General features: G+C 37.7%; 1 protein-coding gene across 9 annotated transcripts in view; it reads left to right on the forward strand.

Moving 5' to 3' along the window:
- Positions 1–21,222, forward strand: part of BMAL2 (basic helix-loop-helix ARNT like 2) — a 76,409-nt gene that overhangs the window by 52,279 nt on the left and 2,908 nt on the right. For 8 of the 9 annotated variants that reach the window (XM_007968013.3, XM_007968016.3, XM_007968022.3 and 5 more), the window contains 8 exons: positions 6,135–6,375; positions 6,858–6,964; positions 7,125–7,275; positions 8,226–8,284; positions 9,153–9,261; positions 12,291–12,369; positions 14,519–14,627; positions 16,612–16,806. In XM_007968013.3, coding sequence (XP_007966204.3) covers positions 6,135–6,375; positions 6,858–6,964; positions 7,125–7,275; positions 8,226–8,284; positions 9,153–9,261; positions 12,291–12,369; positions 14,519–14,627; positions 16,612–16,748 — 992 coding nt within the window. In that variant the 3' untranslated portion in view covers positions 16,749–16,806. Of the gene's footprint in view, positions 1–6,134; positions 6,376–6,857; positions 6,965–7,124; positions 7,276–8,225; positions 8,285–9,152; positions 9,262–12,290; positions 12,370–14,518; positions 14,628–16,611; positions 16,807–21,222 lie in introns of those variants that run through there. The other variant, XM_007968015.3, reaches the window with a different exon arrangement.

Consider the following 21,222-nt stretch of genomic DNA (forward strand, 5'->3'; position numbering starts at 1 on the left):
TTACTTAACTTTTTGATACTTTCCTCCCTCACTGGAATGAGAGCTGCATTTCCGTCTGTTGTTTCTGGCCCATGATAGACATTCAATAAACATTTCCTGAAGGCATAAGTGACGATCCTCTTGTCCTTTGTTCCTACCTGACTGACCACATAACCACTCTCAAATCCACAGGAACAATTATACATTAAATGAATTAATATACATTAAAATCTTTCTTTTTTACCTAAGGAAGCAATTTCAACGTATTTTTTAGATTTTGTCTCAAGAAGTTTTTAGCAAATGCTATGGACTGAATTGTGTCCCCAGAATTCCTATGTTGAAGCCTTAATTCCTGGCATGATGGTATTTGGAGATTGGGCCTTTGGGAGATAATTAGGTTTGGATGAGGTCATGAGGGTGGGGCCCTCATCGTGGGATTAGTGTTCTTGTAAGGAGAGGCACCAGAGAGCCCTTTGTCTCTGCATGAATGCAGTGAGCAAGGGAAGGCCATGTGAGCACACAGCAAGTTATTGGGTATCTGCAAGCCAGAAAGACAGCCCTCACCAGAACGCAGCCCTGCTGACACCTCCATCTCAGACTTCCAGCCTCCAGAACTGAGAGAAAATAAGTTCCTGGTGTTGAAGCTACCACATCTGCTATTTTGCTATGGCAGCCCAACCTCAGACTACAAACAGCTTGGATCATTTTCTATACCATAGTTCTCATGAGAAAGAAATCTGAAAAGGCTCTGCCCTGAGAACTAAAGGCATCTGGGCCTTGCTGAAAATAAATGTCTGTTAATTAAATTGGCATTTTAAAATTTGGCTTCAAATATGGAACTAGAAGTCACAAAGCAATAGCAGGACTCCACCTTGTCTGGGCTTCTCCTCCTTTCTGTTGCCTTCAATTCTTCCTCTCATTGTTTTGTGAAATTCTAGACAACACATGACCGAATATATACATTCTTGGAGGATTTTCCTGGATATGGGAGCTCAAGTCAGTCACTGATGATAGTCTTGGACGTCTGATAATCTGCAGTCTTTTAACCCTTTGCAAAGATACAAGAAGGAAAGTGGGATGTCCTCTGTAGAACTCTATAGCCCTGCTATAGTATTTTGAAGAGGTCTTTTAAATATTCAATTTTCAAACAAAAATGCATGTGTATAGTCATACATTTAAGAAAAAAAACCAACCAAGCAGCATTCTTGAGAATGTGCTAATCAAATTTTAGTCCTTCCATGGGGTTCCTAAAAGGATTTTTTTATTGCAAGTTTTACAGATTTATAGAAGAAGTAGGAATGATTTCTTTCCTTTGAAATACATGATAATCTTACTGGGAAAATATAGATATTTCAAGACTATCTGGCAAATGGTCAATTAGAGTTAATTCGTAGTTGAATTCTGTGAGGAACTAAAGGAACAAATAAATTTTTGAGTCGCTCTGATGTTCCAGGTTCTCCCACTAGACTCTGCCTCCCGACAGCCGTGCTGTAGGACAGAGTAGAAGGGCCTGGGCTCTGAATTCAGTAGGGTTTTAGTGTCAGGTCTGCTGCTTAACAATTGTGTGACCTTAGGCAAGTTTCTCCTAATATATGGAAAATGGGTGGGACGGGGTGAATTGTTTTCCCCCAAAGTTTGTATGTTGAAGCTGTAGGCCTCAGTGTGACTGTATCCGTAGTTAGAGCCTTTAAACATGTAATTAAGGTTAATAAGGTTATAAGGGTAGACCCCTATACAACATTTCTGTTATTTAAGCCACCCAGTCTGGAATTTTGTTATGACAGCCTGAACAGACTAATACAGTGGGTCATAACAGCATCTCCTGAGAGTGTGGTTGGGATTACCTGTGGCTCATGCAGTGCTCGGCTCCTAGGAAGCACTCAATAAATAGTAGCTATTTGCAGCTCAGAAAGAAGAGAAGAGAAAATGAAAGAGAGAAAGGAGTGAGTGAATAATTATTAAGATTCTACTATATGCCAAGCACGTTGCATAATTCCCCAGTTTAATCTCCCTAACAGTTCTGTGCAGAGCATCCCTGTCTTGCAGACGAGGAAACTGCACTTTTAGAAGGTTGTGTAATTTTTCTAAAGTCACATAGAGAGTGACAGAGTCAGCAATCTGGCTTTAAAATCTGTATTCTTTCCACTATGCCATGCCACCTACTACATTAGCTTCCTAGGTGCCAAAAGGTTTTAGTGAAAGAGAGTCTGGATGATTTTCGCAGCAGACACACAGTGAGGGAGTGGGCGCCTGCTATAGGAATGTGTTCCTGCCCACACAAGGGTGTTCACTCCCATGCCAGGCTGGGCCACACAGATGCCTGCACGCAGAGGCAAATATCTTTTCAAAAAGGAGTTTTGAATCTGCTCAAGCCCTGGAACCAAGTATTCACTTAACAGAGTTCTGTACCAAAGGCACAGGCCTAAGCAGTGGTAAGGGAACGTGTCAGAAATCAGTCCTTGCAGGACCTGGTTTGAGAACTGCCTATAGACTGCTGGTCCAGGATAAGGTTAACTGCAGAATGTAAACCCTGCTTGCCACCTGGATGACCTCGGTGAGGGTCATTTTGTCTTCTGCTTTAACCAAGGAGAGTGTCTGTCAAGTGACATTACATGTTGCATATGATCGCTTTGAAATTACTCTTTCGAATAGTAATTAACCAGTGGAATTCACTGTGGTTTTATGTATGTATGTATTGATGTATGTATGTATGTATGTATTGAGATGGAGTCTTGCTCTGTCGCCCAGGCTAGAGTGCAGTGGCTTGATCTCAGCTCATTGCAACCTCCGCCTCATGGGTTCAAGCGATTCTCCTGCCTCAGCCTCCCAAGTGGCTGGGATTACAGGCACGTGACATCACACCTGTCTAATTTTTTGTATTTTTGGTAGAGACGGGATTTCGCTATTTTAGCCAGGATAGTCTTGATCTTCTGACCTTGTGATCCGCCCACTTCAGTCTCCCAAAATGCTGGGATTATAGGCATGAGCCACCGTGCCCGGCCAATTCACTGTGTTTTAAGACCCCTCATTATTAATGATGAAAGCCTGTGGTTAGTAAACGTGTATTTCTTCCCTTTTACCATGACATGTCAGTAACATTTAAACTTAGAGGAAGACTAGAGAGCAGCCCTTTTTATTTTAATTGAAAGTTGAATTTAAGATTTATGGAAAGGTCATTTCTCAGGATTTCTCAAGATGAGTTACCCAAGTTTATTTCTGATTTTGCATTATGTTTGAGATTTTACATAATAAAAGATTTTTTTAAAATAACGACATTTAAAAAAATTATTTATATCCTGAATCAAACCTTCATGTCATGGATTCAAACTTTGAAAAAGCTTCTAAGGTAGAGAGACAATTACTTGGGTATCTGAACTTGTGAAATTGCAGGCTGATGAAGGACGGATGACTGCCACCAAGTGTCTTAAGTGTTTCTTAAATTTATCTTTGTGAGATAATTGTGCATGAGGAAGAAGTACAACAGTACACCCAGAATCCGCTTGTTTCTTGTGCACGTATGGCAGATGCTATCTGTCAGTGCCCCGTGGCGTATCCCCCCAGCACCCACCACTGCAGACAGGGTGTGCCACTGGCCTCCAGTGTCCAATGCCAGGACTCTGCCTGACCTCTTCCTCTGGTCTTTGGAGCCAGTTCTGCCTGTGGCTCCAGGAACTTGCACGTTTCAGGTACTTTGTTAGCTTCCTTCTCTTCCCTGTCTCACTTCCCAGTTCCCTGCCAGTGTTTCCTGGGACCACCCCTCAAATTAACTTCTTGTATTTGAATCCTTGTTTTGGATCTGCTTCCTCAAGAGTGTAAGTGAAGACAGCAAGACACCAAGTTGAGAGACCTAGCCTGCAACGTGTTCAGGAAATATTTCATAAAGGATTTTGAAAGGATGTCCTGTAAATTAAGGCAGTGTTTAGGGTAATACAGGCTTTTTCTCCCTTCCCTCACCCCTACACACTTTTGGGAAATCATGGAGTAGATGACACTTGAATCTAGCCTGTGGAGCCGATGTAAGTAAATAGTTTGGCAAGGATCGGGCCTCATGACTCCAATGTTTAGATAAAGAGCTAAAGAATTATTGGGATAAGAATTTTTAACCCATTTCCCATTTGTCCTGAGAATACTGCACTGGTAGCGAGCTGTATTTTTTCTTTTCTCAACAGGAAATGGATTAAATGGGATTAAAAAAAAATTAGATAGCTGATCCAATGAATTGCAGTTGATAGAATTACACAATCCCAACTAGAAAATTGCCAACTGAATAAATGTTCACAGTGAGAATTGAGGGACAGTTAGATTTGGAAATATAGTTAGTAACCTGTTGTAAGAGAGAAATAAATGCAACAAGCTAGGTTCTGTGTGATGAGATTATATATATAAATAAAAAATATACTTTCTGAAGTCTCTATTTTCAGTAGAGTGGAATATTTTTAGTCAGTATCATTTATAAGTTTGCAGGAATGCCAAACCTGATGTATAAGCCCTTTTATTTTTAACTGCCATCTGGTTTTGTTAATATGAATGAAAACCTTTATTCATACTTACTCAATTTTAATTCCTTTGAGGTATCTGGGTTGTTAGGAGGAGGTAGAGCCTAAGATGACCCCCAGATTTCTCTTTGAACTGCCTAGGTTGATCGTGGCACCAGTAAACAGGGTAGGGAATAGGTGATAAACACTGGGTTTGGGTTGGAAGAGATAAGGAGTTTTGTAATTTAGGGCATCTGTGGCCTGGGAAGGGAGTGCTGTTTGTTAGATGTTGGATACAAAGTTTTATGCGTGGCTTACAGCCTGCCCTCTGTTCCCTGCTTTATTTTCCAGTCTTTCCCACTGCAGCGTATGCTTCAGCCGCATCTGACCGCTCGCTCTCAGTTCTCACTGGTCATTCCCTCTGACTGGAACACCTTTGTACCCCTCCCCTTCTGTCACCCAGGCAACTCCTATTTGAACATCTTTGGTGACAGAGCACTCACTATCAGCAAATGGTGTGGCGTTAGTGGTTTAGAAAGTGGGCTCTGGAACTAGCCTGAGTTTTAACCCCAGCTCCATCCTGTACCTGCTGTGACCTTGCCATTAACTCAGTTTCCAAAGACAATGGAGATGCTAGAACATCCCACAGAACTATTAAGATTAAATGAGTTGTACGTTTAACGCACTTAGACTGTGACACATAAAGTAGTCTCTAAATCTTTGCTATTATTGTTAACTACTATCTTATATGACAGTTCATATCGTCTTCTATTTAAACACAAATTTAAAGGATTTATTGTAGTGGAAGTTTTACCAAATAGTGCCAATTTAAAACGTTGATCGTTCTAATCTTTTCTAAAGCGTACCATAAAAACAGCTGTTTCAAATAATTTTTTATCAGGCTTTTCCCCTACTTTTTAACCTTTAAATCACTTTTGTGGCATGCCGTAATCTGTATCCTACTCATCGTTTATGCCAGTATTGGATTTATTGTTTGCTTAAACATGATATTTGAGCATATAGATTATTTCCGATTTTTTATTATTTTGGTGGACATGCTTGACAAGCTTCTTCCTATGAGTTAATTGCTTGGGATTTTCCTAAAAAGTGAAATTTATTTTATTTTTATACTTTTCATTATAAATTTCTCCAAGTGTTCTTTAAAATGTTTCTATAATCTATTATAACCTTATATATCTATTAACCATTATAAGCACTAACATAAGAAATTTAAGAATGCATACATAATGACTTAAATGTCTTTTTAAACTTTCGAATATAAGTTACAATATACCAAAAAACGTAATAAGCTGAAAACAGTCTTGCAAGGGGGCATGAGGATTAATTTTTCCAACAGATGTAAATTACTGTAATTTAAAAAATTGACTTGGAAATATATTAAGTCATAGACCTAGTTAATACTAAAATAAAGCAACCTGTTTGCTTTTTCATGTAGTACATACAATTTAGTTCCTGAGGAAAATAACCTATTAATAATAAAGTCATGAAATAATCAAAATTGATGATATCTTTTCAATGGAATACCATTCCCCTTTCATATTTTAGCATATTTAAAGAGCATTTTATAGCACAATTATAACTATTGTAGATGTCAATATAAGAAATTTAATGATTTATTTATAATGATCTAAATGTCCTTTTGAAAAATCTTTGAATTAGAGCATAGAAAATTCTATACTATCCACTGCACTGGTTACTTGAGAAGCTGGCCTCCAAATATTGTTGGAATGGAAGAAGAAAGGAACAGTAAGAAAGACAACAGTAATTTTACCTGCCTTGTGGCCATTGGAAGATTACAGCCATATATTATTCCACAGAACAGTGGAGAGATTCATGTGAAACCGACTGAATTTATAACCCGGTTTGCAATGAATGGAAAATTTGTCTATGTAGATCAAAGGTAAACATTTACATGTTATAATGATTAGAATTCAATAGGATATTTGAAGCTATTAAAGACGTGTCTTAGTAGCACTGCTAGATTTTTTTTTTTTTTTTTGCTGTTTCAGAACAGAAAATAAAGTTTAAATGAAATAAGGATATGGACATATCAGTAAATTTGTTTAAGCCAACATGTAAACTCGAAAGAATGTCTCTTAGCCAGTGGTGCAGAAACTGGGCATGATCTGTGCCCACGATTTTACTGGCAAAAGCTAGTAAGAGCACAGCCTGGATTGGGTGGAGGCCTCATGCCTGGGTGTCTGTTCTGTGTTGCGGCTCTAGTCTGGCTCTAGGGCAGCCAACAGGAGCCCAGTGATGTGCCTGGTCACTCATCCCCTACCCTGTGCACTTCTTTACTATCCTGACCATATGTGCGCCTACGGTCTTCTGGGAGGGAGTACACTCACCACTTCTGAAGTTTATTTTCAATTTTAAAACCAGGGCAACAGCAATTTTAGGATATCTGCCTCAGGAACTTTTGGGAACTTCTTGTTATGAATATTTTCATCAAGATGACCATAGTAATTTGACTGACAAGCACAAAGCAGGTAGGTATGCATTGAGGAGAAGACATTTTGGGGAATTCAAAATGACAGCTTTAACTCTTAATTTCCCATTCCTGTGAAATTGGAGGTTTGAATTATTCCTCATAATGTTGATTTTTGTAGTGGTAGACTGTTATGCTGATAATTATCTTTTCTCATTAAGTTCTACAGAGTAAGGAGAAAATACTTACAGATTCCTACAAATTCAGAGCAAAAGATGGCTCTTTCGTAACTTTAAAGAGCCAATGGTTTAGTTTCACAAATCCTTGGACGAAAGAACTGGAATATATTGTATCTGTCAACACTTTAGTTTTGTAAGTAAATTTTTATGTTAAGACCTTTATATTGATTTCAAATGAGTCTCTTTGCTTTTTTCCTCTCATCTTGCTAAACCATTAAAACCATATGATCCTCTGGCCTTTTAGTATAACTTGAGATTTATCTTTTGAGTAAGTCATTTACTGTTCGGTGACATTAGTTCTCAGAATTAAGCTGAAAGTTTTCATTTTTGTAATATATTCCTTCTTACTTGATATAATAAGTGAGGATAAAGGCATTTATTCAACCATTTTCTTCCTACCTTCCATGGCCATTCAGTAAACAATGCAGACATGGATTTCAACTGTGCATTATTGTAAGAAATTGTTTTGTCCTGCCTGTCATTTTTACGTGCACATCTTGTAAGCCTGGGGTGCCACCATGTCTATGTAGGCATGCCCAGCATGGGGGAGAACAGAAATCCAGCCCAGGTGTTGCTTTAGCAGGCCCTGGTCTGTCGCTGTGTCAGCCTGAAGGAAGAGACAAGTTCTCCTGATTTTATAGTAGACTAGGATGGTCCTATTCTAAGTCTTACTTTATTCCTGTAAGTTTCTGTTTGAAATTGCTGTAAGGTTTCCTTGAACCAGTTGTTTCCTTATCTACAATACTGAGTGAAAAATAATTTTTAAAAAAGTTTAATACCTCCAGTATTTTCCTGTCACCCATCCCAGTAATCTTTGCCTACTTATTATTAGTACATGAACTAAGAGTTTGTTATTGCGAGAACACGTACTTTATAGGGGAATGGGGCATTTGGCAAATGCCGTGATACTTAGCACTAATGTCTTAATAGACCTTGATTTCTGGTGGTGATACTAACAATATATGTATATAAAACATAAATGGGCCACAAATTGACAAATTAAATATACAGAGCTTGGTGTAGTTGCTATAACAGTTTCCTTCACCTTAGAAAACAAATCATCTATGGTGTTTTTAATTCTAGGGGACATAGTGAGCCTGGAGAAGCATCATTTTTTCCTTGTAGCTCTCAATCATCAGAAGGTAAGCTTAGTTTCAGATGATGGAAGACTTATTACTAAAACATATTATTAAGACTATTATTGTCTTTTTCTGGCCTGGAGAGGGGAAAATTTGAAGGTGAAATTAAAAGGAGTTCTACAGGTTGGGTTATAGGAATCCCAACTTTGATTTAGAAGAGACTAAGTTCAACGAGAAACAGATATCCCATTTTTTTTTTTTAATTATTATACTTTGAGTTCTAGGGTACATGTGCATAACGTGCAGGTTTGTTACATATGTATACTTGTGCCATGTTGGTGTGCTGCAGCCATCAACTGATATCCCATTTAAACCCCCAAAGGTATCACCATATCCCCCTCAAAATTTCCACAGTGCTTTGCTCACATTTCTGTTATAATCTTGCATTGTACTGCAGTTAGTTGTTCGTTCTACGTGCTTTCCAGTAGACTGAGTTCTTTAAGAGCAGGAATGATGTTTTATCCATTATTCAGCCCTAACAGCTAACATTGTTCCTTGTCAATTGGACAAATTAATGAAAAGTATTAGGGGGAGTTTTTGCTTATCTGTGTTAGTTTTTCACCACAGGAATATATTAATGTATTATTTGTAAAAATAAAAATCTTAGGTAACATTGAAGTAGTATTGCTGTGGAAGTTAAAGTGGGAAGAGACTGGACTCAAGGGTTACAAGTCACGATTGTGCCCTCAGTGACTTTCTACACATTTGATTCAAAGAGCATCATGAATTACATTTGTAATGCAATGATGAGTGTTTTCTAACATTTTTGGATGCAGCTAGTCTGTTTCTTTTAAGGAGAGAACTGTGAAATTATTTGAATTGAAAGGAAGATAAAGTCCTTAATTGAATTTCTCCTTTTGCTGTTACTTAGAATCCTCTCGACAGTCTTGTATGAGTGTACCTGGAATGTCTGCTGGAACAGTACTTGGTGCTGGTAGTATTGGAACAGATATTGCAAATGAAATTCTGGATTTACAGAGGTAATGTTTTATTGCTGCAAATATTTTCAAAAGTAAAAATGTCATATTTATAAAACCAATATACAAAAATCAGTAGTCTTCCTATATACAAATGATAACTGGTTTAATATAATGGAAAATATTATCTTTACAGTAGCAACAAAAAATAAATTTTACAAGAAATGTTTATACCAACATGAAAAAAAACTTTAAAATTCGCAAAGGTACATAAAAGATAACTCAAATAACTTCAGATAGAAGCTGTTTTTCAACAGGAAGACAGAATTGTAAGAATGTCCTGTTCCTTAAACTAAACTGTGAATATAATGTGGATCTAGTCAAAATAACCACCGTGTAGCCGGGCATGGTGGCTCATGCCTGTAATCCTAGTACTGTGGGAGGCCAAGGCAGGTAGATTGCTTGAGTCCAGGAGTTTGAGACCAGCCTGGGCAACATGGCAAAACCCCATCTCTACCAAAAAAAAAAAAAAAAAAAAAAAAAAATAGCTGGATATGGTGGTGCACACCTGTAGTCCCAGCTACTTGGGAGGCTAAGGTGGGAGGATCACTGGAGTGGGGTGGAGGGAGAGGGGCTGGTGGGACAGCGTCAAGGCTGTAGTCAGCTGTGATCCTACTACTGTACTCCAGTCTAGGCAAAAGAGCAAGACTCTGTCTCAAAAAAAAAAAAAAAAAAAAAAAACCACCATGCATTTTTTTTTGGAATCCAACAGATTATACTAATCACATTAAAATATCTAGAAATTTATGAAAAATAAGAAAGTAATAAAGTGAGACTAATGCTATCAGATATTAAAATACGTTATAAAGCTACGACCACTGAAACATTTTGGTGTGAACCACAAATAGATCAGTGTAAAGTATTATATTTCAGAAACATCATCAAATGCACATGGACATTTATTATATGATAAAAATTAAAAATGACATCTTAAATCAGTAGGTAGAAATGAATTAAACATTAAAGGGCATTATGATAACCGTGTAACCATTTGGGGAAAAAATAAAGCTAGACTCCAACTTTATTCTTTACACTAAAATAAATTCCAGATAAATCAGAGTTCAAAGTAAAACTATAAAACTAAAGTTTTTCAAGAATACATGTATGAATTTTTATATTCTCAACTTGAAAAATCCTTTCTAAACATCACAAAATCCAGAATTTATGAAGAAAAATATTTGGTAAATTTAATTGTATACAAATTAAAACCTTACACATAACTATATCATTATAGCAATGTTAAAAGAGAAATTATAAACTGGAAAATGTGTGGATTTCATATAGTAAAATAGATAAACTATCTTAATGTATAAAGAATTTTATTGTATAAAGAATAAAATAAGCTTTATATTAAACCTTATGTATTTAATTTTACATATCTCTCTATATTAAACATTATAGTATATAGAATAGTTATTTTTTTTTTTTAAATTTTCTTTTGAGGCAGGGTCTTGCTCTATTCCCCAGGCTGGAGTACAGTGGTGTGATCATGGCTCACTGCAGCCTGGACAACCCGTGCTCAAGCAATCCTCCTGCCTCAGCCTCCCAGGCAGCTGGGACTACAGGCGCACACCACCACACCTGGCTACCTGGCTTATTACATTAAAAAAAAAATGACACAATAAAAGGCCAGGTGCAATAGCTCATGCTTGTAATCCCCAGCACTTTGGGAGGCCAAGGCAGAGGATCCTGTGAGGCTAGGAGTTCAAGACCAGCCTGGGCAATGTATCGAGACCCCCATCTCAAAAAAAAAAAAAAAAGATTAGCGAGGCATAGGGGTGCACAGCTATAGTCCCAGCTACTTGGGAGGCTGAGGTGGGAGGATTACTTGAGCCCAGGAGTTCAAGTCTGCAGTGAGCTAATCATTATCATTTTCCTACTGATTAGTGATATTGACTGCCTTTTCATGTGTTTATTGGCCATTTGTATATTTTCTTTGGAGAAGTGTGCATTCAAGTTCTTTGCCCACTATTTGATCAAGTTGTTTGTTTTGTTGCTGTTGTTGAGTTGGGAGTTGTTCACATATTCTGGATATTAACCACTTAGCAGATACGTGATTGGCAAATATTTTCTCTCAGTTTTTGGGTTGCCTTTTTACTCTGTTGATCAGGTTTTTTGATGTACAGAAGTTTTTCGTTTTTATATACTCCAATTTATTTATTTATTTTCATTTGTTGCCTGTGCTTTTGATGTCATACCAAGAAATCATTGCCAAATCCAATGTCATGAGGCTGTTCCACTATTTCCTCCTAATAGTTTTATAGTCTTAGGTCTTAAGGTCTTAAGATAGAATGAATAAGTCTACAGATCGAATGTGCAGCGTGAGAACTAACTATAGTTCATGATGTTATATACTGAAGATTTGTTAGGAGAGTAGGTTTTAGGTGCTGTCAACATACACATACACACAGGTAACTGTGGGAGGTGATGAATATGTAAATTTATTTAACTGCAGCAATTTTACTATGTATATGTACAGTAAACCATCGTATTGTACACCTCAACGTCAACTGCCTTCTTGGGAACACATAAGACATGAAGTTGTGTTTATGCCATTTTGTTCTCTATGTATGTGTTTCATTGATTTTTACCTAAGGATGACCTATTGTAGTAAAAATATGGCACATTTTCCACTTTAAAAAGGTTCCAGAATGTTAATAAATCTTTCCTTACTCTCAGTTCTGCCATTTAGTATCTTGAGGAGGAGCTGATTTTTGACATGAGCACCTGTTTTAAACTGTGCTGTGTTATTCTGTTAGTTTAACACAGGCTATATTGACAGATGATACGATTTACTCGAGATTTTACCTCAGAGCTTTATTTTTCTATTTACTATGGAGTGTTTTTCAGCATTCCATAGTCAAAAATAAGCCTGGCACCTAGCAAGTCAGTCTAATTGTGAAACTTGCTATGATACTCAGTTTCAAGTTCCTCACTGTATTTTCATCAGTAGATTATTATGTATTTAGAGGAGAACATTTCCTTCTAAAATACGTAAAAATTAAAAATGTTTTATGTATCACTTTTTAAAGGTTACAGTCTTCTTCATACCTTGATGATTCGAGTCCAACAAATTTAATGAAAGATACTAACACTGTGAACTGCAGGAGTGTAAGTATACTTGTAAATGATAATGTTCATGAAATAAATAAACAATAAAATTTGCCCCTTGTTGATTATTTCTTTTAAAAAAAGAAGTCATTCTGTCAAAAAAAAAAAAAAAGAACCCGTTTTGGTCACTCAGTGATTTTTAAGTGGCTTTGTTGCATAGTAAAGAGTGAAGTTGCTGTGAACATAGTATCTGAGTCCCAGTTATGACACTTACTGGGACGTAACTTTGGGCTTTTACTTAAACTCTCTATACCTCAATTTTCTCATTCGTAAAGTAGGAATAAGAATATCATTGATCTCCTAGAGGATTGTGAGAATTAAGAGCTTAAATACATAAACAAAAACTGTTATAACAGTGCCTAACACACAGTAAGTGCTCAATAAATGGTAGCTCTTATTATTGTTATTGTAATAGGCTCCAATTTAGTAGATTAAAGCTACTCCTTGAGGTTTGAAAAAAAAAGTTTAAATAATATAAGCCACGAGATAAATACCACATACTACTTAATTCAATTGAACAAATACTAGCTATTTGAAATGCGTTATTATATATACAAAAATTACTAAGCCTAGTGCTATCTGGAAGACTAAAATACAATGTAATTCTAATTTAGCACAGACAACAAAAAGCTCTAAAGCAGATATGTAAATCAAGCAGTGTAAGACTACAGGAGAAAAGAGAAATTTTATCTGACCAGGGACAAACAGAAACTTAAAAATACAAATATCAGAGCCAGGCATGGTGGCTGTGCCTATAATTCCAGCTACTCAGGAGGCTGAGGCAGGAAGATCACTTGAGGCCAGGAGTTCAAGACCAGCCTGGGCAATACAGTGAGACCTCCTTTCTAAAAAAGATTTTTAAAAATACTAGCCAGTAATGGTGGCCCATGCCTGTAATCCCAGCTGCTGCAGGAGGCTGAGGCAGGAGGATCACTTGAGTCCAGAAGTTTGAGGCTGAAGTGAGCTATGATCACACCGCTGTACTAGCCTGACTGGCAGACTGCAACTTTCTAAAAGCAAAAAAAGAAAATATAAATGTCATGTCTTTTTACACAAATATCATGTCTTCTGCTTTATTATTTATTCATTTACTCATACAGTTAGCACATGTTTATTGGGTATCCATTTTGTGCGAGGTAGTATGCGAGAAACAGATTTATGTGGTAGTAAAAATGTCTAAGTAGTGTACATTATGTAGGCATTCTGTAGATAAAGTATGTCAACTTAATAAGACAATATAGGCAAATGATTTCCTATTTTATGAGCTACATGGATTTTTAGATTGTTTGGCCTGTAACTATATAACAGTATAAGAACTTTTCAGTAACAGCATTTGGTTTAGTGTTTCCCACTCCAAAGCAGTATTTCCCATAGTAGTTTTATATGAGGTATAGTTTTGCCATCATTTTATAAACACAGAAATAAAGTTTGACCTGAAGCATTTGTGGTCGTGAACTTTTTCTTCTTCATCCAAAACTATTCCTTACATATGCACCTTCAGTTATGGCTCTTAAGAACACAGACTTTGGAGTCAGGTAGATTTTAGTTAGAATCATGGCTTCAGCACCTTGGGCAAGATGCCCGTGTTAGGCCTCAGATTGATGATGTGTAATATAGCTGCCTCGCAGTATCTGAGAAGTGAGATGAGACGGTGCAGGTGGAGAGCTTGGCACATGGTACTTGGGAAAAGCAAGCTTCCATACTGATGGTAGTAGTTGTGGCACTGGCGGCTGGCCCATGTCTGATAATTGCTAAAAAGTATTTGTCTTGGCCTGGCACAGTGGCTCACACCTGTAATCCCAGCACTTTGGGAGGCCAAGGTGGGCGGATCACGAGGTCAGGAGATCCTGGCTAACATGGTGAAACCCCGTCTCTACTAAAAATACAAAAAATTAGCCAAATTAGCCAGGCGTGGTGACACACGCCTGTAATCCCAGCTAGTCAGGAGGCTGAGGCAGGAGAATCGCTTGAACTCGGGAGGTAGACGTTGCAATGAGCCGAGATCATGCCACTGCACTCCAGCCTGGGTGACACAGCGAGTCTCCATCTCAAAAAAAATAAAAAGTAAAAATAAATAAATAAATAAATAGAGTATTTATCCTTATTCTAGTAGGAACCTCACTGTTTATTACTCTGGCTGTCTTTTCAGATGTCGAATACGGAGTTGTTTCCACCAAGTCCTTCTGAAATGGGGGAGCTAGAGGCCACCCGGCAAAACCAGAGTACTGTTGCCATCCACAGCCATGAGCCACTCCTCAGTAAGTTTTCTTTGGGAACTGCTGACCATTTTCATTATCAAAACCCCCTTCTTAATCACTGTGTTTTCAGGGACAGGAAATTTCAAGAGAAGCAGACAGTTTTTAAAACTAAGGTTTTTTTCAGTTGAGCACATTGGCTCGCACCTGTAATCCCAGCACTTTGGGAGGCCAAGGCCGGAGGATTAGCTTGAGGCCAAAAGTTCCAACCAGCCTGGCACACATAGCAACAAACCATCTCTACTGAAAAAAAAAATTGTTTTAATTAGCTAGGCATGATGGCTCATGTCTATAGTCCTAGCCACTAGCCTGGATGACAGAGGGAGATCGTCTCAAAAAAATAAGTAAATAAATAAATAAATATTTTTTCATTCAAAATTCTAAATAACAATAATTGTACTCAATCTTAAAATGGATGCTACCGTTGGCCAGGCATGGTGGCTCATGCCTGTAATCCCAGCACTTTGGGAGGCCGAGGCAGGCAGATCACGAGGTCAGGAGATCGAGACCATCCTGGCTAACACAGTGAAACCCTGTCTCTACTAAAAATGCAAAAAATTGGCCAAGCATGGTGGCGGGCACCTGTGGTCCCTGCTGCTTGGAAGGCTGAGGCGGGAGAATGGCGTGAACCTGGGAGGCGGAGCTTGCAGTGAGCCAAGATCGTGCCACTGCACTCCAGCCTGAGCAACAGAGTGAGACTCCATCTCAAAAAAAAAAATGGTCCATTCTCAAGAATTACCAAGAATTCATAAAGGATAGAAGTCAAAAAAGTTTAAGATGTAATCATTCATTTTAACAATGTTTATGCAAAGTCCAGATAAGTAAATTGAGTGATGTGGTATTGTAGTCTGTTTTATGCTGCTGTAACAGAATACCACAGATGGAGTAATTTGTAATAAACAGAAATTATTTGGCTCACAGTTCTGGGGACTGGGAAGTCCAAGAGTGTAGTGCAGGCATCTTATGAGGACCTTCATGCCTCATCTTCCCATGGTGGAAGTTAGAAGGGCAAGAGAGCGTAAGAGCAAGAAAGCAAGATGTGGGAAAACTCACTTTTATAACAAACCCACTCTTGAGATAACTAACCAACTCCCACGATGATGACAGTCCATTCATGAGCGCAAAGGCCTCATGACCTAATCCCCTTGTATCAGGCCTCACTTATCAACACCATTGTGTTGGGGATTAAGTTTCCAATCCTTGAATTTTAGTGGACAATTCAAACTATTGTATATAGTTTCATATCCTCCATGACTGACATTGCTCTGCTAAAGCATACACTAATGAGAATCAAAGGTCTTGAAGGAATTTGGATATCCACTTTAAACACACAGAGAATCATATATTTATTATCTGAAGTTCCATTGTTCTTTGACACATATATGCAAACCTTCGGTTAGTCTTTATCTGCATTTTAACCCTAATTTCTAGAACCTCTTATCTCTAAATTAATTATAATCTCCATGGTTCCTACTTATTTCCTTTTTTGATAAAAATCTGATTTGCCTCCCTTTTGTAAGAAAATTCCAAAGTTTTAGAAAATGCTTTTGTCTTAGGCTTCTCATTTCAGTATGAAACAGATAGTGTTCTTTCACAAGCAGATTACATTTTCTCTTTCCAGGATTTACACACACACACACACACACACTAAATCTCCTAGCTTCCTTCCAGCTCTCTGAGAGTCTGTACCCTTTAGCAATGTAATTTCCTATTAGAAAACTCATAGACTAGCTTACTTCTCTGTAACAGATGAATTAGGTGCAATTTATCTGGCAGAAGATTGTTATAAAACTAGGTAACCTATTTAAAAATATATCAGCCATCTGCAGCTTAAGATACACACTTTGCCTTCAAAAACACATTTTATGGTTTTCTAGCCTTGCTTTGCCATTTTTTTAATCACAATCATTCTTTAACCTCTAAATGTGTGAAACGTATGACTTTCCTGATCACCTTTACTTACACAGGCCTGTATTTTAATTCATAGGTGATGGTGCACAGTTGGATTTCGATACCCTGTGTGACAATGATGACACAGCCATGGCTGCATTTATGAATTACTTAGAAGCAGAGGGGGGCCTGGGAGACCCTGGGGACTTCAGTGACATCCAGTGGACCCTCTAGCCTTTGATTTTTAACTCCAAAAATGAGAAACATTTTAAAGCATTTTATTTACTAAAAACTGTCTCAACTATTCTTCAGTACTGTATTGATATTGTTTGTATCTTTTATTAATGTTCTACCAGTTTTTATAGATTTGCATCTTATTGTCACAGGGATGTGGGGAAATATGTTTTCCTCCCAAGAGAACCAAGTTTATTATAGACTCCTTTATTCAGTGAAATGGCTTGAAATCCACTAGTTGCTATATTTTTGCTAAAATATTTCTAACCAAGAATACTACATACCTATTGTTTTGGCTTTGTTTTATTTTTGATGCAGTTTTTTTTAGTTGGGGTAATGTAATATATTGATATTTTCCTTTGTGTCTAAGATTCATTTATAATAGTAAGTTTGTATAATTTGGAACATTTTCCATTCCTTGTGAATTTCCTTAATTGAGGATAGGGCTTACACACTTTAAGAAAACAGTGAGTACTTGAACATTTAAAGGGACAGTGCAATTTATAGTCATAATCACATTGAATACTGTATTTGATCTTTGGAGACTTAGGCAAGCACAGAGCTGGGATATGTATGCTCAGTTGAGCACTTTAAGATGAATTTTAAGTGAGATGATTTATTACTTAAAATGCAGAAAGTCAAAAGAGTTTCAGTTTTCCTTACAGAAAAGGAAGGATCTTGGGCCCTAGATCTTGGGGATTAACCTTTGCATGTAAGATTTACTCTTACTAGGCCGGGCATGGTGGCTCACGCCTGAACTCCCAGTACTTTGGGAGGCCGAGGCAGGCAGATCACTTGAGGTCAGGAGTTCAAGACCAGCCTGGCCAATATGGTGAAACCCCATCTCTACGAAAAATACAAAAAAAAAAAAATTACCCAGGCATAATCCCAGCTACTTGGGAGGCTGAAGTGAGAAGATTGCTTGAACCTGGGAGGCAGAGGTTGCAGTGAGCCAAGATCACACCACTGCACTCCAGTCTGGACAACAGAGTGAGACTTCATCTCAAAAAAAATAAATAAATAAGATTTACTCTTAATATAATCACTGAAGATCTCTATTATAGCTAGATTAGGTTTTTGACATTGAAAAAATACTTAGGGATAGATTTGTCCTAGAGGAAAAAAGTAGGCCTGGGCAGATTAAATGTCTTGTGTAAAGTCACACATTGAATTCATAGTTTTAAATGTGTAATGTATATAAACAAGTTTCTTTATACACATTTGGGAAAACATTGGTCTCACTGGTTAAATGATTAACTAACTGACCTAGGAACTAGTTGTAGCTTTCTAGGTAACTAGGTAATTACAGTTATTATTGCCTGTAACCAAAGGTAATGAAACAAATGACAAGTACATTTTTTAAATTATGAGACAATGAGAAATAATTTTAAAACCGATTTTCTAGTTATAATTTAAAATTTGGAGAGCATTTTTAACAGTAATTAATCCAGAGATGGCTCAAATGGAGTATAAGAATTAAGATTATTTAAAATACTGCATGTCTACCTTCTCGGGGATCCTACTTTATGACACTTTCTGCTTCGGTATCTCTTCATAGCTTACCGAGTATGCTCCCATATATTCTCTCTTGTGCCTCACAAATGAAAGTCAGATAGGCTGGGAACTCATGCGGCAGCCCTCACACTTCAATGTGGGCTTCAAATCCAGTTTCCTGTTCTATATGGTGCTACATCTTTCCAGCCAATTTCCCTCAGAGCCCCTCGCCAAAACAAAGCATTTTGACCCTGCATGCTATTTCTTTAGCTGTAGGTGATAGATTAGAACTTCTGTCAGACATGTTAATGACAAACATACCAACAGACAATAACCAAAAACAAATGTTCCCTTCAAGTGTGAAATGTGCAGGGGCTGCGTGGACAAGGATGTATTGGCACCCTGACCTCTTGAACTGATACAGTGTCCCAGCAATGTTGGAGGGTCGGCACCATTCCTGGTCTGACACTCGAGGACCTGAGAGACATCAGGTTTAGGATAAGCCAAAGAAATCCTATGAGATGGGGAGAATTGGTGTGCAGCAGCCTAAGCATTATAGTTAAGTCTAAGGAAGTGTGAAAGATCCCCTGTGTTCTCTAAATTGGGCAGGGAGGCCTGCCTACCAATATCACTTTTTAGGGGACTGAACCATTGCGGGTTGGACTTGGCTTCCAAAGAGTCTGCCTGAGCCAGGAGTGGCAGGGTAGGCCATCATGGCTGGATGGCCTCAAAAGCAGATGGGGGCAGACCTGCCCTCCTGATGCCAGGATTTGAGAGGCAGAGTTTCTAGAGGCAGACCAGTGCTGCCTCAGACAGTGGCAGTTTTTTCTCTTTGCAAGAGGAGGGGCTGTTCGATTCCATAGACCAGTGGGCAGATAGCCAGTTGAATACTCTGTGCATGGTTTGATCCTTTATTAGTTCACTCTAACATTTTCTGTAGATCCTTTTGTCCTGGACTCAGAATCTAATCCATGCATCGTATGATACCGTCGCTCTCCTAAGGTTTGTGTTTCCTTCAAAATGTTTTAGTTGTCTTCAACTAAATTTGATTTTTACTGTTGGACATGACATATTTTTATGGCATACACTATGTTACTTTTTTCTCCTACAAATCAATTGTTTGAACTTTGGTGAGAAAGAACATATCCACAAATTGCATAAAAGTATAAAAACAGTACTGTAGACTTTTTTTTAACCCTTAGAATTACCAGTACAATAATGTAGTGAAGTGGGAAGAGTGCCTAGAATCAGAAGACCCTGTTGAGGCTGAATTTAGCTGTGTGACCTCATGCAAGCCATTTAAACTCTCTGTGCCTCAGCTGCCTCATTTTTAAAAGGAGGTTTGATCTCTATGTTTACTTCCAACTCTGATCCTGGGATTTTAATCCACAGGACTTGGGCGTTAGGGTGGAACCTAGAACTGTGCTGTCCAGTGTGGTAGCCACTAGCCACATGTGGCTGCTGAGTACTTGTAGTGTGGCTAGCACAAAGTGAGGTGTGCTGTCAATGTAAGATACATACCAGATTTTGAAGACTAGTATTACCAAAAGAATGTAAAATATCACATTAATAATTTTATATTAATTACATGTTCAAATGATATTTTGGATATACTGAATTAAATAAAACATTAAAATTCTACTTGTATCTTTTTACTTTTTTAATGTGGCTAGAAAATAAAATTATACATGTGGCTCAGATTATATTTCTATTGGACAGCGCTACTCTAGAACATTATATTAAGTGGTTACTATTGAAGTAGACCAAAGTTTATACCATAAGAATATTTTTCCTTAAGTACCATGTTTGAAGAACAATTATTTATTGATCCTTGAATCTGTAAGATCAAATAACAAGTCTCTATCCATGTTACCAAATTTAAACTTTTGAAAATAATAAACTTTAAAATATCAGATATTTTATTACAGGATGATACTTGGAATCAAGTGAAATGAGTTATATGGTCATCACCAAATTTAGAAATCTGTCGTGAAACAGAAAGACAAACAGGAAAGTACAGAATAGAGACTGTTAGTAAATAAATGGAATTTAAAGGGAAGTGTTTATTTATAGTGTCACAACAGAAAAGGAGGTCTTTGTCATCATAGTCATTGAGGGATCTCCATAAAATCTGGGGCACAGCTACAAGAAATAGCCAATATTTAGTTACCAGACCATGTTTAGTAGTATCCGGGTTCAGATCATGCTGCCGAGAGGTATCTCCCCCTTGGGTAGGCTCTGGAATTGGAGATTCGTACTTGCTCAGCACAATGCTATGGGCAGAGAGGCCGACATCTATGATTAACTAGAAGCCATAAAGAAAAGCGGCTAAGTGGCCACTAGGTGCCACTTTTCCGTTTTTATAATGCTTTGTTTTCATTAGCAGATCTTTTTTTTCCAAGCTCCATGGGGCCTATGAGAGGCATTTATGATTTTTGCGCCTACAATAAGTCAGCCTGTCTGGTGAGAGTTGTTTTATGAGAAATGCTTTCCAAGGGAGGTCTAGGAAGATCCTGACACATAAGAACTTTGGCTTAGGGAGCTTTCCAGGTGTGGTGCCAATAAAAACTGACCTGGAAAGAAACCTGTCCAGCATGGAATATGCTTTCTGAACTCACTTGAGAGTATGTGGTGTACGTCACTGCTCATATATTCTTGAGTTTAGGTTTGTCTTTTATACAGTTTTTAGCTCTTTTCCAGTTCACTTGCGCTTGTCTGTATATTGGTATTTTTAAATTTTTGTGATAAATAATGAAAAGAGTGAAATTATATTTTTATAATTACTCATTGTAGTTTTTTTTTAAATTTAATAAACTTCCTCCAAAAAGTATGCCCTTAACTACTTTCTAATGTGGAAACATAGATTAAGGAAACCATCCAGTGCCCTCAAACCACTGGGCAGAGGGGTACATTGAACTCTGTTACTATGTATGTTTCTGGGTATGTTCCCCAGGGTATATTAACTGCTATAACAACTCCA

This window comes from Chlorocebus sabaeus, chromosome 11 (assembly GCF_047675955.1).
Source record: "Chlorocebus sabaeus isolate Y175 chromosome 11, mChlSab1.0.hap1, whole genome shotgun sequence".
In the NCBI taxonomy this organism is placed as follows: Eukaryota; Metazoa; Chordata; class Mammalia; order Primates; family Cercopithecidae; genus Chlorocebus; species Chlorocebus sabaeus.